The sequence below is a fragment of the Mustela erminea genome, chromosome 9, assembly GCF_009829155.1.
Source record: "Mustela erminea isolate mMusErm1 chromosome 9, mMusErm1.Pri, whole genome shotgun sequence".
Taxonomy (NCBI): domain Eukaryota; kingdom Metazoa; phylum Chordata; class Mammalia; order Carnivora; family Mustelidae; genus Mustela; species Mustela erminea.
This window is the reverse complement of record NC_045622.1, coordinates 55,187,186-55,200,311: the sequence shown is the minus strand read 5'-3', so window position 1 is coordinate 55,200,311 and position 13,126 is coordinate 55,187,186. Positions and strand designations below refer to the sequence as shown.

Here is a 13,126-nt window from a genome sequence, read left to right as displayed (position 1 = left end):
AAGTAGGCAGAAGCAGACAGAGAGGGAAGCAGGCTCCCCGCTGAGCAGAGAGCCCAATGCGGGGCTGAATCCCAGGACCCTGAGACCACGACCCGAGCTGAAGGCAGAGGCCCAACCCACTGAGCCACCCAGGCACCCGACATCTCATTCTCTTAATTGTAGTGTTCTAAATGACTCGACCCATTCCTATCCCATTTTTTCCTTATTCTGCCAGTAACTGAAAAAGTCTACGAGAGTGAATCCTGCACAGATAGTGAAGAGGAGCTTAAGATGAAGACCTCCTCCATACACAGACCCTCCACTATGACTGTGAAAAAAGAACCCAAAGAAGAACGAAAGGGCCCAAAGAAAGGGACTGCTGCTCTGGGCAAAGCCAACAGACAAGTATCCATTACTGGCTTCTTCCAGAGGAAGTGAACTGCCATCTCTGTTAAGTTAGAGACATGGAGTGGTCAGAGGAGAAGACCAAGACAGACAGACTCTCACTTACTGTGTAAGTTCATCCTGTGCCTGACCTTGCCTATATCAAAAGACTTCTTCCATCCTGTGAGGTTTATACTGTTTCTGGTTTTTAACCAAAGGGAAAGCACCTGGAAGCAAGAGGCAAAAGAATATTTAAGAAGCTGTTATGTTCTAAGGACATTTTCTTAAGCACAATCTTTGACCTGTTGTGGAGAAGAATCCACTCCAAAAATAAATTGGAACAGGTTTCAGAATTATCACTGAAGCCATTTAGTTGCTAATTCATTGGGCCCTACACACCCTCTGCCCTGAGCACTTAAGGCTCAGGAAGTATTCCTCCGTGTTCCTTTGCATTCTGTGGACTTGTGTGGGTCTTCATTTATCCCTGAATTTTACAGGACGTGTTTACCACTCCCTCTATAATCCCTTCCCCACTACCGTACTTCTGTGTGAAGCCATTTTCTGTAAGTCTTGTAAATCTTGGTTGGACTAAAGGCTGAAACAAAAATCTCCCTATAATTCTCTAATCCTCTCTTCCTCTGTTAGAAAGTACACGGACTCCTGGCTACAGACCAGCACATTGCTGGTGTTCTCCCCCTTTCACAAAAGCTCTCTGGACCTTCACTCGCAATTAGTAGGTAGGGGAAAGCCTCAGGCAGAGCACAAATAGAAATATAATGTTTGACTCCACCAGAAATGACTTAGTGTCCACCCTGATGGCAGCGGAGGCCTCGCCATGTTGCTGACACACAGCGCGCTTTACACTTCTTTTGAGCTTTGTCTCCTCCCTGCTCCCAATCTCAGTACCTGGAGAGTGAACGCCAGCCAATGAAATGGAGGCTGAGAAGAGAAATCCCTTTCCACGTGCAGGGTACAGTAGTCAAGAAAAATTTCTCCTTCTCGAGGAACCTGAATGTTCAAAAACAGCAACTTTCCAGGAATGGAAGAGAGAAAGCACACATTTTTATACAGATGTTGCTCATCTGTATTTTTAACCCTCCCATTTGCCTAAAAATACAAGCTAGCCAAGAAAAGGTGGAGAAACTGAGTTGTTAGGACTAAACAGCAAGTAAAACATTTTCATTTGTTACTTATGGAAAATCATCTAGTCCTGTGATAACTTTTGAGCAGTTTCCATTATGGCTGGATAGTGAGCTCGGTGGATGGAGGTGGTGGTGTAGTGAATCCTGCACAGTGAGTTCCAGGCAAAGGAATGCAGGCTCGGCTGCTGGCGTGGCTCACGACTGACAGACGAGGGATGTCTGACTTAGCCTGCGTATGTCGTGATGCAGTCAGCCGTCTGCTGTTTAAGGTTAGGACTTCGACTGACCTTGGATTAACGTGAACGTCTTTACCAGCCGTCCCCCGGGGCTTCCTGGCCAGGCACTGTGTGGACTTGATTGAGACCAGAAGTTTGGGAGATGAGTCCTGGCATTACATCTAGGACTTGAGAAGGCAGAGGCTTTGTGTAGCAAGCAGAGTAAAGCTTGACATATTCCATAGCCCTTTCTTTTTAAAATGTAAAAGGATGGAAAGCCTCAACTTATCTTTCCAAAAAAACCCTCTGGAGAGTGATCTCTTGTAGGTGGTTATTTTTGTCATTGCCTCTAGTCCTTTTTCTTAATGAGAATGGAAAATTAAAGAAAAAACAGTCTAGTTTTTTTTTTTTTTTAATTATTATGCTGGGATCTCTCATAAAACTGAATTTTGAATTGGAAAATTCTTGGTGGTGGTCGGAGTTCCCTCTTTGAAATGATGATGCCCATATCCATATCCAGTCTGCTGCCTAACCTCTGACCTGTCTACAAGGTTTAGGAAGGAGTGAAGTGGTGACCTTTGTTTTCCCTTTTTAAGCAAAACTCTACTGTGTTCTCCACAGGAATTAAATAAATTTGAGAAGCTGTGTTAAAATAGTGCTTCAAACTGAATGTCTGCTGGGGCGGTTACTCAACAGGACAGCCGCAGTGTGCAGTCACCTCAACTCTGAATGGAGACAAGGCTGGTTTCCAGTTTATATTGTTAAAATTGCACACCCCGTAGTCTGAGATGAACAAGTTATTTGCTGCCTTCATCATTTTTTCAGCCCCATGGGAACTCTTAGTTTCAGCCAGACTCAATTTTTAGTTCGCTTCGGCGAAAATGTAGTCCTGATCTTCCACACTGTATTTGTTTGGCTTCATCACTTGCTAGCCATGTGACCTTGGGCACATTTCTAAGCCTCAGGTTCTTTGTCAAAATAGAGCTAAAATGAGGAACTCTGGATTTGTCAAGACTGAAAAAATATGTATTTAAGTAGCATAAATTTGGTATACAGGTGGTAGCACGGGGCACCTGGGTAGCTTAGTTGTTCAGCGTCTGCCTTCAGCTCAGGTCATAATCACAGGGTCTTGGGATCGAGTCCTGTGTCGAGCCCTGCATGGGGCTCCCTGCTCAGCGGGAAGCCTGCTTCCTCTCCCACTACCCCTGCTTGTGTTCCCTCTCTTGCTGTCTCTCTGTGTCAAATAAATAAATAAAATCTTAAAAAAAAAAAAAATGTGGTAACACATAGGTGCTTTCCAAATGGTGGCTTCCTTCCTGATGTGAGAAATGATGCCAGCAGCTACCAGCTTTCTGAAATGTTGTCAAGGATATGAACCAGAGGTTAGACTCTTTCAGGGTCATCATTCTGGCTGTAAATGTGATCAAAGGGAGATGATGGTAATTGCCCTATTTTATTTTATTTTTTTAAAGATTTTTTTTTTTTTACAAAGAGAGATCACAAGTAGGCAGACAGGCAGGCAGAGAGAGAGAGAGAGGAGGAAGCAGGCTCCCTGCTGAGCAGAGAGCCTGATGTGGGGCTCGATCCCAGGACCCTGAGATCCTGACCTGAGATGAAGGCAGAGGCTTAACCCACTGAGCTACCCAGGCGCCCTGGTAATTGCCCTATTTTATGAAACAGTTTCCAGAGTAGATACCTTTCTTTTGAAAGAAAGTGAGATTCCTTAGCTGTATATACTATTCATGAAAACATTTATGTGTATTTACTATATGTCAGGCCTCTGAGCTGGGCACAAGGGGTATAGTAGAGTCCTATGCTTGTCCGCAGGATCTAGTGGAAGAGACAAGCCAGTAAAATGACATTATAACATCCTATGGTAGAATGCAGTGACAAATAAGCACAGGCTTCTCTGAGACCTCAGGAGGGTGGACATTCTTTCTAGAAGAGAGAAAGCTAAGCAGGTATTTGAAGGGTAAGTAGGATTTGACCAAGCAAAGAAGAATGAAAAAGATTTTCTAGGCAGAGGAGCATGACTTTGGGTGGAAATGGATGGCAGACTTTGGGAGTAAGAGGGAAATAAATGTATTGAGAAATGAGGCTGGGGTCCTGGTGAGGAGTTAGGATTTTATTTGAAGACTAAGGGCCAACTAAAGAATTTTAAGAAGAGGAGTAACATTAGAAGTTGATTGTCATCTAAGAAGGCAGCTGGCATTTTCTTTGAGTTGGTATGTCATATAGTGAGTCTTTCTACCCATGCATGCACATTGTATCTTAGTTCTGGTACTATTAAAATTAAAGTTTTAGTGGGATTAGAGAAAAATGTCACCATTAAAATGAGGCTGCTTCATTCTGGCAGCCAGTGTAGACAATTGCAGAATTTCCCTTCTCTTCCTCCATCAACATAGGTTTCTCTGGCAGAAATAATTTCAGTTTTTTAAAAACTGATTTCAAAAACTGGGTAGTTCTCTGACACTCTCAAGGATCTCTGCCTCTACGCAGCTCCCTGAAAAGGGAGGGGCGGGGTGGGAGGGGGCGAGTGGAACAGTTCTATTTCTTTTCTATCTTTGTTTCTCTAAGAAGACATTAGTTATTTTACAGGAGAGTGCTGAAGAGAAGGGCCATATAAGGAAACTAAATAGTTTCTCCAGGACAAGAGTAGAATGAGTGCATAATAATGTATTTGCCAGAAACGTACTCTGTCAAGACTCGTTTTGGTAAACTGGTCTCCTTTCATTGGTTCCGGGATCTCAGTGTGCTGTAATGCAGCTTTTTACCACCATGAAACATTCTGGGGCTGCCTCGTTTTGTTGTGAGAAGACAGTATTGCTTTCTGAGTTATTGCCCTGGCGGCTCTGTAAATTAGCCCATGCTGTCACCATGCCCTCTCTGAAGGGCACATTGTACCCAAATGACTGCATTTAGGATTGACTCTTGCCACTCCCTGCTGCATGACACTTCTCACCACTTGTATCTGTGTCCAGTTTTGTGTGTGTGTGTGTTCTTAAGTGTGGGCCACCCACAAATTGCCACCCAGGCTCTTTAGCCAGAGAAACTTGGTAAGACTTCGGATCCAAACCCACCTTAATTCTAGAATTGCCCTTTCATTTCAAACTCTAAATATTGTCTGGCTCCCCCACACCATTCCCTCTCTTAATTCTGATTTGCTCTTGCCAGACTCCTTGTTTCTTAGGCTTCACTTTGGCTTCTCCCCCCACCACCTTTTTTTTTTTCCTTAAATACTCAACAGTTCCTCATAGCTAGTCCTTCTTTGACTTCCTTCTTTTGGTCTTTCAGGCCTCCTTCAGGTTCTTTCACATCTTTTTACTGGACTGCTCTTGAAGAATGGAAAAACCACGTTGTTTAATAGCTGCTTTGGATCATTCAAACCCAAAGTGTTAAACAGCCGTTGAATGCTAGTTATGTTTACTCCTGGGTAAGATACTTTTGAGATTGCAGGAGCTCAGAGGTTACTGTTTTGGAATGGCAAGACATGCACACTAAGTAGCATTGTGTAGGAGTGGAGATGACACTTAGAGGATTAGTAGACAAGGAGCTTAATAACTCAGAAAAGAACCAGGATAATCATAATGGGCAACATTTCATAGTCCTTTGTAAGAACAGCAGGATTTAACTCAAGACACAGGCTAAGGAAGGTTCACCATTTTAGAGGATTTTATTTAGCTGTTTGAATGTCACTCATCATTTGCATGGTCATGGTACAAGTAATCCATAATTAAATGAACATTTAGTGGAGTTATTTCTGTCCTCTCTTAAGAATGAGGATTTTTGGAGTGCCTGGGTGGCTCAGTGGGTTAAAGCCTCTACCTTTGGCTCAGGTCATGATCCCAGGGTCCTGGGATCGAGCCCCGCATCAGACTCTCTGCTCAGCAGGGAGCCTGCTTCCTCCTTTCTCTCTGCTTGCCTGTCTGCCTGCCTACTTGTGATCTGTCTGCCAAATAAATAAGTTTAAAAAAAAAATGAAGATTTTTTTTTTAAAGATTTTATTTATTTGGCAGAGAGAGTGAGCAAGAGAGAGAAGGAGCCAGGGGTAGGGGCAGAGGGAGAGGGAGAAGCAGACTCCTTGCTGAGCAGGGAGCCCAACATGGGACTCTGTTGGGCTCCCCGCCGAGGGGAGGAGGCGCCCGGGCCAGCCGGAGGCCTCTCCTTGGGGCTGAGCGGGATGGCGAGTGTCGCGAACCCGGAACGCACCCACAGAAGACACCGGGCTCGGGAGGTCTGTCGAAGCAGGATCTCGCTTTATTGAGCAGGGCAGCGGCTTATATGGGGTGAGGGAAGGGAAGTGAGGTCAGCAAAGTGGGGGCCAATGGGGATGTGCCGTGTCGGCGGGAGTTGGGAGAGACACGCCCTGCAGGGGGTGGAGACTCGCGGGAAACGAAACTGATGGGAAACCGAAACCGCCACTTTGGCGCCTTTGTGGTTGGCCATGTGGGTTCCTGATCTGGAAGAGAAGGCCACCCGGCGCCATCTTAGCCTCTTGGGGCCCAACATCTCCCCCTTTTCTTTTTGTATGCATGACTTCTGTCTTAGGTCGCCGGCGGCGGGCCTTCAGGCTTACCCGTCATTGGGGAATCACACTGCTTTGGTGTACCCCCTGTCTTAGGTTGCTCTGCGTCCCCCGCCGGTCTTACCCGTCATTGAATATCATGCCTGTATAGGGGTTTGGTCCCTGACCTGGCATGGGTTGTTCCTGCAAGGAATCCCATCCGCCATAGGTCGTGAGACTATTGATGGGGCCCCTCGTAGGACTCGTCGTCACGGGTGGCCAGTCTCTGGTATTGAACATGGACGTTCATGAGTTGAATGGCCTCCACTCTTTTTTGGATGAATTGGGCAATCTTATTGATAATACAGGGGCCAAAGGTCAGCAGGAGAAGTAGGGTTAGGATGGGCCCCAGGAGGGGGAGGAGAAAGGGAAGTAAGCCATTAAATCTTGTCCAGAATGGGGAGGTCATCAAGGCGTGGCGGCGCTTCTCTAGGTCCTCCTGTAGCTTCTTGATTTTGTCTCGTACAATACCCGACCGGTTGGCAAAGAAACAACATTCCTCCTGTAAAAACAAACATATGCCTCCCTTTTCGGCTGTTAATAGATCTAAGCCTCGCCGGTTTTGGAGTACCACAGTGGCTAAGGAGTCCAATTGTTCCTGGAGGTTTAAGATGGTTCCCGCTATTGTTTGAAGATCATCAATCATTTGTTGGGAGAGTGTTTTATAAAAATGGAGAGAGGTGCCCAAACCGGCCGACCCAGTGGCTACCCCGGCAGTGATGCCGAGTCCCAATAAGAGAGGGATGGCGGGATTGGCTCGAGCATTTCTCTCTGCAATTTGTTGGCATTCCTCCTTGTATAGGGCTGTCCACTTTATATATAAGGCCCCTGGAAGAACGGCCCTAGCTAGCGACTGCCAGTCAGCTGCTGTACATGGGGCATGGGCCAGACCTCGGAGGATGGTTTCTGTCCATGGGGCATTGGGCCTGTCCTCTAATACTGCCTTTTTGAGCTCCTTAAGGTCCCCAGGTTCCCATGGGTACCAAGGAGCCGGACGGTTGCCTCCTGGGTTAACGTAAACAAAGTGCTGCCAGGAGGCAGAGAAAAGATTCCCGGTTTTAGAGCTCATAAGGCCCAACAGAGGAGCAGACACCATGCTTTCCCATCAGCCAGGGGGGAGGGGTTAGGCAGTCCAAGTCAGGCCAGAGAACACAGGGAAACTTCCCCGAAACAAAGAGAGTTTCGGCAGCTGCTTGGGAATATTCCCTATAGTCTCTGTCTCGAGTTAGACCAACCCCAGTTGGCTCCAGTTATAGCCATTAACACGGGAAGTGAGTGAGGGAGAAGCCCCCACATCTATTAGGAGAAACAGAGAGAAATACAGCAAGAGTCCCCTTTGTTAGGGATGGCCCAGCAACCTGGGTTTACTAGAAGAAAGCACTAGAAGAAGGCTTATTTGCATAATTATTATCCAATATGTCAGGAGGAAATTTACTAGTTGACTCACCGAATCTGGTTTTAGCTCTTAATACCTATCTCTTATATTCCCTCCCAACATGTACGATGTCCTCAGATTCAAATGGGGCAGACATCCTCCCCTTAAACAGAATGTAACCTTAATCAAGGGAAACACAAAGGGCAACGAGAAAGACACACAAAACAATTAACAAGCCGGCAAAGAAAGACGCTGCGCGATTTCGGTACAGAACCGAAAGTACAAATTCAAACGGCCAAGGGGAACCGCGAGTTTCCCCTGTGGCCCACAAACGAATGGGGCCCCAAAAAAGCGGGCCCCTTTAATCCCTGGAGCGTCCCCCAGGGTGGCAGGGGAGAAGTCTGAGTTCGTCAACGCCTTCTCAAGCTGCCCAAAATACGAAGCAACAACGTTGTTGTACGAAACAGAAAACAGAGCACCGATAACTGACAGACGAGACAGACGAACAGGGGAACAGGAACATCGATATCGAAACACAAGTGCTGGCCAGCTTACCTCCCGGTGGGAGTCGGTTGGGTCCTTGGGCAGGAGTCCGATGATCTTTATTGTATCGCAGGCGCCTGCGGGTGGTCAGCAGGACTCGATCCTGGGACTCTGGGATCATGACCTGAGCTGAAGGTAGTTGCTTCACTGACTGAGCTACCCAGATGCCCCAAGAATGAGAAAGGAACAGGTATCAAGAATTGTTCCCAAAGGCAGTTTATGGGATATATTTTGGATTAGTGTAAATTCAACTCAGTTTTGTATGTGCTCAGTTTTGGCATATGGAGGAAGCAGGGTTCTTTGATGAAAGCCAAACAAGTTGGGAGGCAGAGGGGTCTAGATTCAAACTCCGTAAGGCACTGACTTTAGGTAAGGTACTCATCCTCCAAGAACTTGTTTCCTCGTCTTCATTTTTTACCTTTTTTTTTTTTTTAAGATTTTCATTTATTTAACACACAGAGAGAGATCACAAGTAGGCAGAGAAGCAGGCAGAGAGAGGGGGAAGCAGGCTCCCTGCTGAGCTGAGAGCCTGATGTGGGGCTTGATCTCAGGACCCCAAGACCATGACCTGAGCTGAAGGCAGAGACATAACCCTCTGAGCCACCCAGGTGCCCCTCATCTTTATTTATTTTTAGGAAGATTTTATTACTTATTTTAGAGGGAGCACTTAAGGGGTAGGAAGTGGGGCCAGGGGAAGAGGGAGAGAAAGACTCTCACATGGACTCCATATTGGGTATGGATCCCAATGTGGGACTTGATCTCATGACCCTGAGATCATGACCTGAACTGAAATTAAGAGTTGGATATTCAACTGACTGAACCACCCATGTGCCCCTACTCCTTTACAGTGAGCTACGACCTACCTTAAAAGGTTTTAAGTCTTTAATGCAATACTCCACAGGCAGCTCCCAGTATTTGGACATATATTAAACATGCAGAATAACTCACACTTTTGAGTACCTACTATGTGTCAGGCACTGTTCAAGTGTAAGAAGTACTAGTACTGACTCTTTTTTTTTAAAAGATTTTATTTATTTATTTGAAAGAGACCACAAGTAGGCAGAGAGGCAGGCGAAGAGAGAAGGGGGGAAGCAGGCTCCCCGCTCAGCAGAGAGCCCGGTATGGGACTCGATCTCAGGATCCTGAGATCATGACCTGAGCTGAAGTCAGAGGCTTAACCCACTGAGCCACCCAGGCACCCCAAGAAGTATTAACTCTTAATGCTCATACAACCCTATGAAATAGGTACTTTTATTCCACTTTTATACATGAGAAAACTGAGGCAGAAAAGTTAAGTAACTTGTTCAGAGTCACAGAGTTAGCACATGACACAGATAAGCTATAAATCTTGACAATTTGGCTTCAGTGCCTCTAGTCTTAAACAATATTCTCTCTTGCTCTTGGCTCTATATTAGTTCACACTTAGATACTGGCCAGTGATGATTGATGTTCGCTTTCATAAATGAAAGTACAACTAGTTGTTCAGTTCCCAGATTGTGAGATGTGAAGGCGATCTTAATGTTTATATAACTCAGCCACTCATCTGCTGCTCGAGTCCTCTCTCCAGTATCGCTGCCAAGTGGTCTTGAATCTATAAACAAAGATTCCATTATGCTCAGTATACCATGCTTAGTAAATTACCAAGTTAGATAAGTAGACTAATAAATGTTGAAGAATTTAAAGAGAAACTGGAATAAAGTAAAGTTTTCTGATTAATTTAAGATCACCAGGAAACTCTTCTGAATAGAACATAGTTCTCTAAGCAATGCATTTAGTTGGTCTTGGTTTAAATTAAGAACACTGTTTTCCTTTGAAAAAATATTGTCCAGTTTGTGGCCTTGTCTTTGACTTAACCTTGTAAGAAAATCAAGAGGAAATTTGGCACTTTTTATCCCAGTGAAGCCATGCTGCGGGTTCACAGGTAGAGAAGTAGCCCCTCACTGGCTACTCACTGATTGCACTGGGGTAGGAGAAGGCAGTGTTTTCCATTTTGAATATCAAAACCAGGTTTGGGGCCCCTGGCTGGCTCAATTGGAAGAGCATGGAACTCATGATCTTGGAATCGTCAGTTCAAGCCCCGCATTGGGTGTAGAGATTACTTAAAAACAAACAAACAGGTTTTTCCAAAAGATTTGTGAAGTACATATAAAGACAGCATAATCATGGTATTGTTTTATTCTATCCGGGAGTGGGATGTACAGGAAGCTGCACCATTTTCCTGCAAACCATAAAACCTGATATGAGTGTGTTTCCATTATTATCTCTTAGTTATATTCTACCCATATATGGGGACTCTATCTTGTTTCATCCTTATGATAACCTACAGAGTTTTTTTCTTCCTCATTTTGCAGAAAGCAAGCCTAGTTTGCTTAGGTAGTATGCCCAGCATCTCTCAGTAAGGGAGTGAAGGGGGGCTAGAACCTAGGTCTTCAGACTTCACATTGTGTGACTTTTCCACCCCAATAAGAGGAATGTATTGGTCCACTCATAAGTGTACTTTGAAAATGCTTACGGATTTGCACAACCATGGTGGCTGCTGTGAAAGAAGAGAAGCCCATGACAAGTTCTTTGCCTTCCTGGGACAGACCATCATTGGAAAGGCAAACATGTGCATGTTTGTGCATTTCATAGACTTTTGTTAAAAGTTTACTATGTGCCCAGCACTGTTGTGCTAGATGCTGGGGATACAAAGGTAAATTTTTTGCCCTCAAGGAATTTACTGTGTAGTGGAGGGAGAGATGTAAACAAGTAATTATAATGTGCTATGATATTAATATAATACTTTATTAATACTACTAATAATACTAATATAATAATAATACTAATATAATACTTTCAAGAGTGCTTACCAGGGGGCAAAATTTGTGCAAGGCATCTAAATCCACTTTCTCTAATCCTTACAACACTTTCATTTACAAATGAAGTTAGGGAGTCTTAGAGAGTTACATGATTTGCCCAATAAGTGGCAGAGGTGAGATGTGTCTTCTTTTTCAAACATTTTATGTATTCATTTAGGGAGAGAGACTATGCCCATGAGCCTGGGAATGGGCAGAGGGAGAGACAATTTCCAGTAGACTGCGCTGAGCATGGAGCCCAGTGGGAGACTCAGTCCCACAACCCTGAGATCATGACCTGAGATGAAACGGAGTCAGACGCTTAGCCAGCTGAGCTGAGGTGCCCCTCTTTTTTCTTCTTTTAAAGATTTTATTTTAAAGTAATCTCTACACCTAACATGGGGCTCAAGCTTACAACCCTCAGATCAGGAGTTGAATGCTCCACCAACTAAACCAGACAGGTATCCCACGATGGGCTGTTAGTAATAAATTTATAACGAAAAATTGGAGGAACTGAAATACTTGAATGACTGTGATTAGCAAACCTATCTGGGAAGCTGACTCCCGGTCATATAGGTGTGGGAGTGAACAAAAGGAATAAAATGAATTGCACCTTGAAAATCATTGATCCCAGATAGGGATGGTTTTGCCACACTGACTCTTGGCTACGATATCCTGGTTCTATCTTTATATTAGGAATACCATGCCTGTGGACTATACACTAGGCTAGAGACAGGCTCTCTCTCCTCTGGTTGGCCTGGAGAGCCAGAATTTGAATGCTTAGACTTTTTGACTTGCAGCCTGTCCGTCCTCCTTGTAAAGGGGGTATGTGCCCACAACTTGGTGTGGACTGTTTGTGACTGCCTTAGGGATTAAGGATTCAGAGGACAAAGTGCTTAATCTGAGGTTTTTGAGAATAGGAGTTTGCCAGATGGGAAAGTGAAGCACATCCCAGGCAGAAGGAACAGGACATGTAGGCACACAGGCATAAGGAAAGCATGGAGTGTTTAGAGGTTATAAGTGGTGTAAGGAGAGGTGGTATAGTAGGCTATGAGGTCAAATAAGTGAGCGGAAGCTAGATCACAGAGGTCCTTGCTAAATAATTTAGGGTCACTCTATAGACAATAGGAAGCCACTGAAGAATTTTAACTTTTCTGAATTGTACATTAGAAAAATCACCTTTTGTAGCTTGAAGAGAGAATTACCTGTATGAAGGAGGTCATAAGTCAGAGCGAAGTTGCACCTGCATCTTGAAATAAAACAAGCAGAAGAAAATAATAGGGAGTTGGATTTAGTTCAGTTTTAGGCAAATTACTTTTTTTTTTTTTAAGATTGATTGATTGATTGATTTGGCAGACCCAGATCACGAGTAGGCAGAGAGGCAGTCAGAGAGAGAGGAGGAAGCAGGCTCCCCGCCGAGCAGAAAGCCCGATACGGGGCTCAATCCCAGGACCCTGGGATCATGACCTGAGCTGAAGGCAGAGGCTTTAACCCACTGAGCCACCCAAGTGCCCCTAGGCAAATGACTTCTTGATTTCCATGGAAACTCAGGACAGGAATCGGGAGTAGCTTCATATTTGGAATGATTAGCCTTTTGCTGGGTCATCTCATGCTTGGAAATCCTCTGGCTCTTGCCTGAGCCATGGTCCTAGTTAAACCATGGAGATGGGATTGGTTCCACGGTTACACTAAGGATACATGTAGGCCATTCTCTGACGCACAAACACAAACTCTGATTTAGACCTGGAACTTACTGCATCTCCCTGGAATTCTTTGGGCAAAAATGACCCAAAGTTCCAGAATGGTCAACTAAATTCATCCCAAGTCATATTTATTATACATTTATTCCATGCCAAGTGCTTCCAATACTTTATGTTATTTAATGCTGATAATTTTGTGAGATGTAGATAGCAGCCCAGTTTTGTGAATTAGGAAATTTGAGTGGCAGAGAGGCTGCCCACCTAGTGCATGGTAGAGCTGGGTCTACCCCAGGGTCAGACTGGTGGCCTATCACTGTCCATTCTTGACCTGAGTTCTTTTCCAGTGGTTTAGAGCACAGTAAGCAGTATTACATATGTATCACAATTAGA

General features: G+C 44.7%; 1 protein-coding gene across 5 annotated transcripts in view; it reads left to right on the top strand.

Moving 5' to 3' along the window:
* Positions 1-13,126, top strand: part of POLD3 (DNA polymerase delta 3, accessory subunit) — a 121,561-nt gene that overhangs the window by 61,860 nt on the left and 46,575 nt on the right. For 4 of the 5 annotated variants that reach the window (XM_032357823.1, XM_032357824.1, XM_032357822.1 and 1 more), the window contains one exon: positions 215-2,858. The exons of the other annotated variant lie outside the window; for it this stretch is intronic. In XM_032357823.1, the coding sequence (XP_032213714.1) occupies positions 215-417 (203 nt within the window). In that variant the 3' untranslated portion in view covers positions 418-2,858. Of the gene's footprint in view, positions 1-214; positions 2,859-13,126 lie in introns of those variants that run through there. 5 annotated transcript variants of the gene reach the window in all.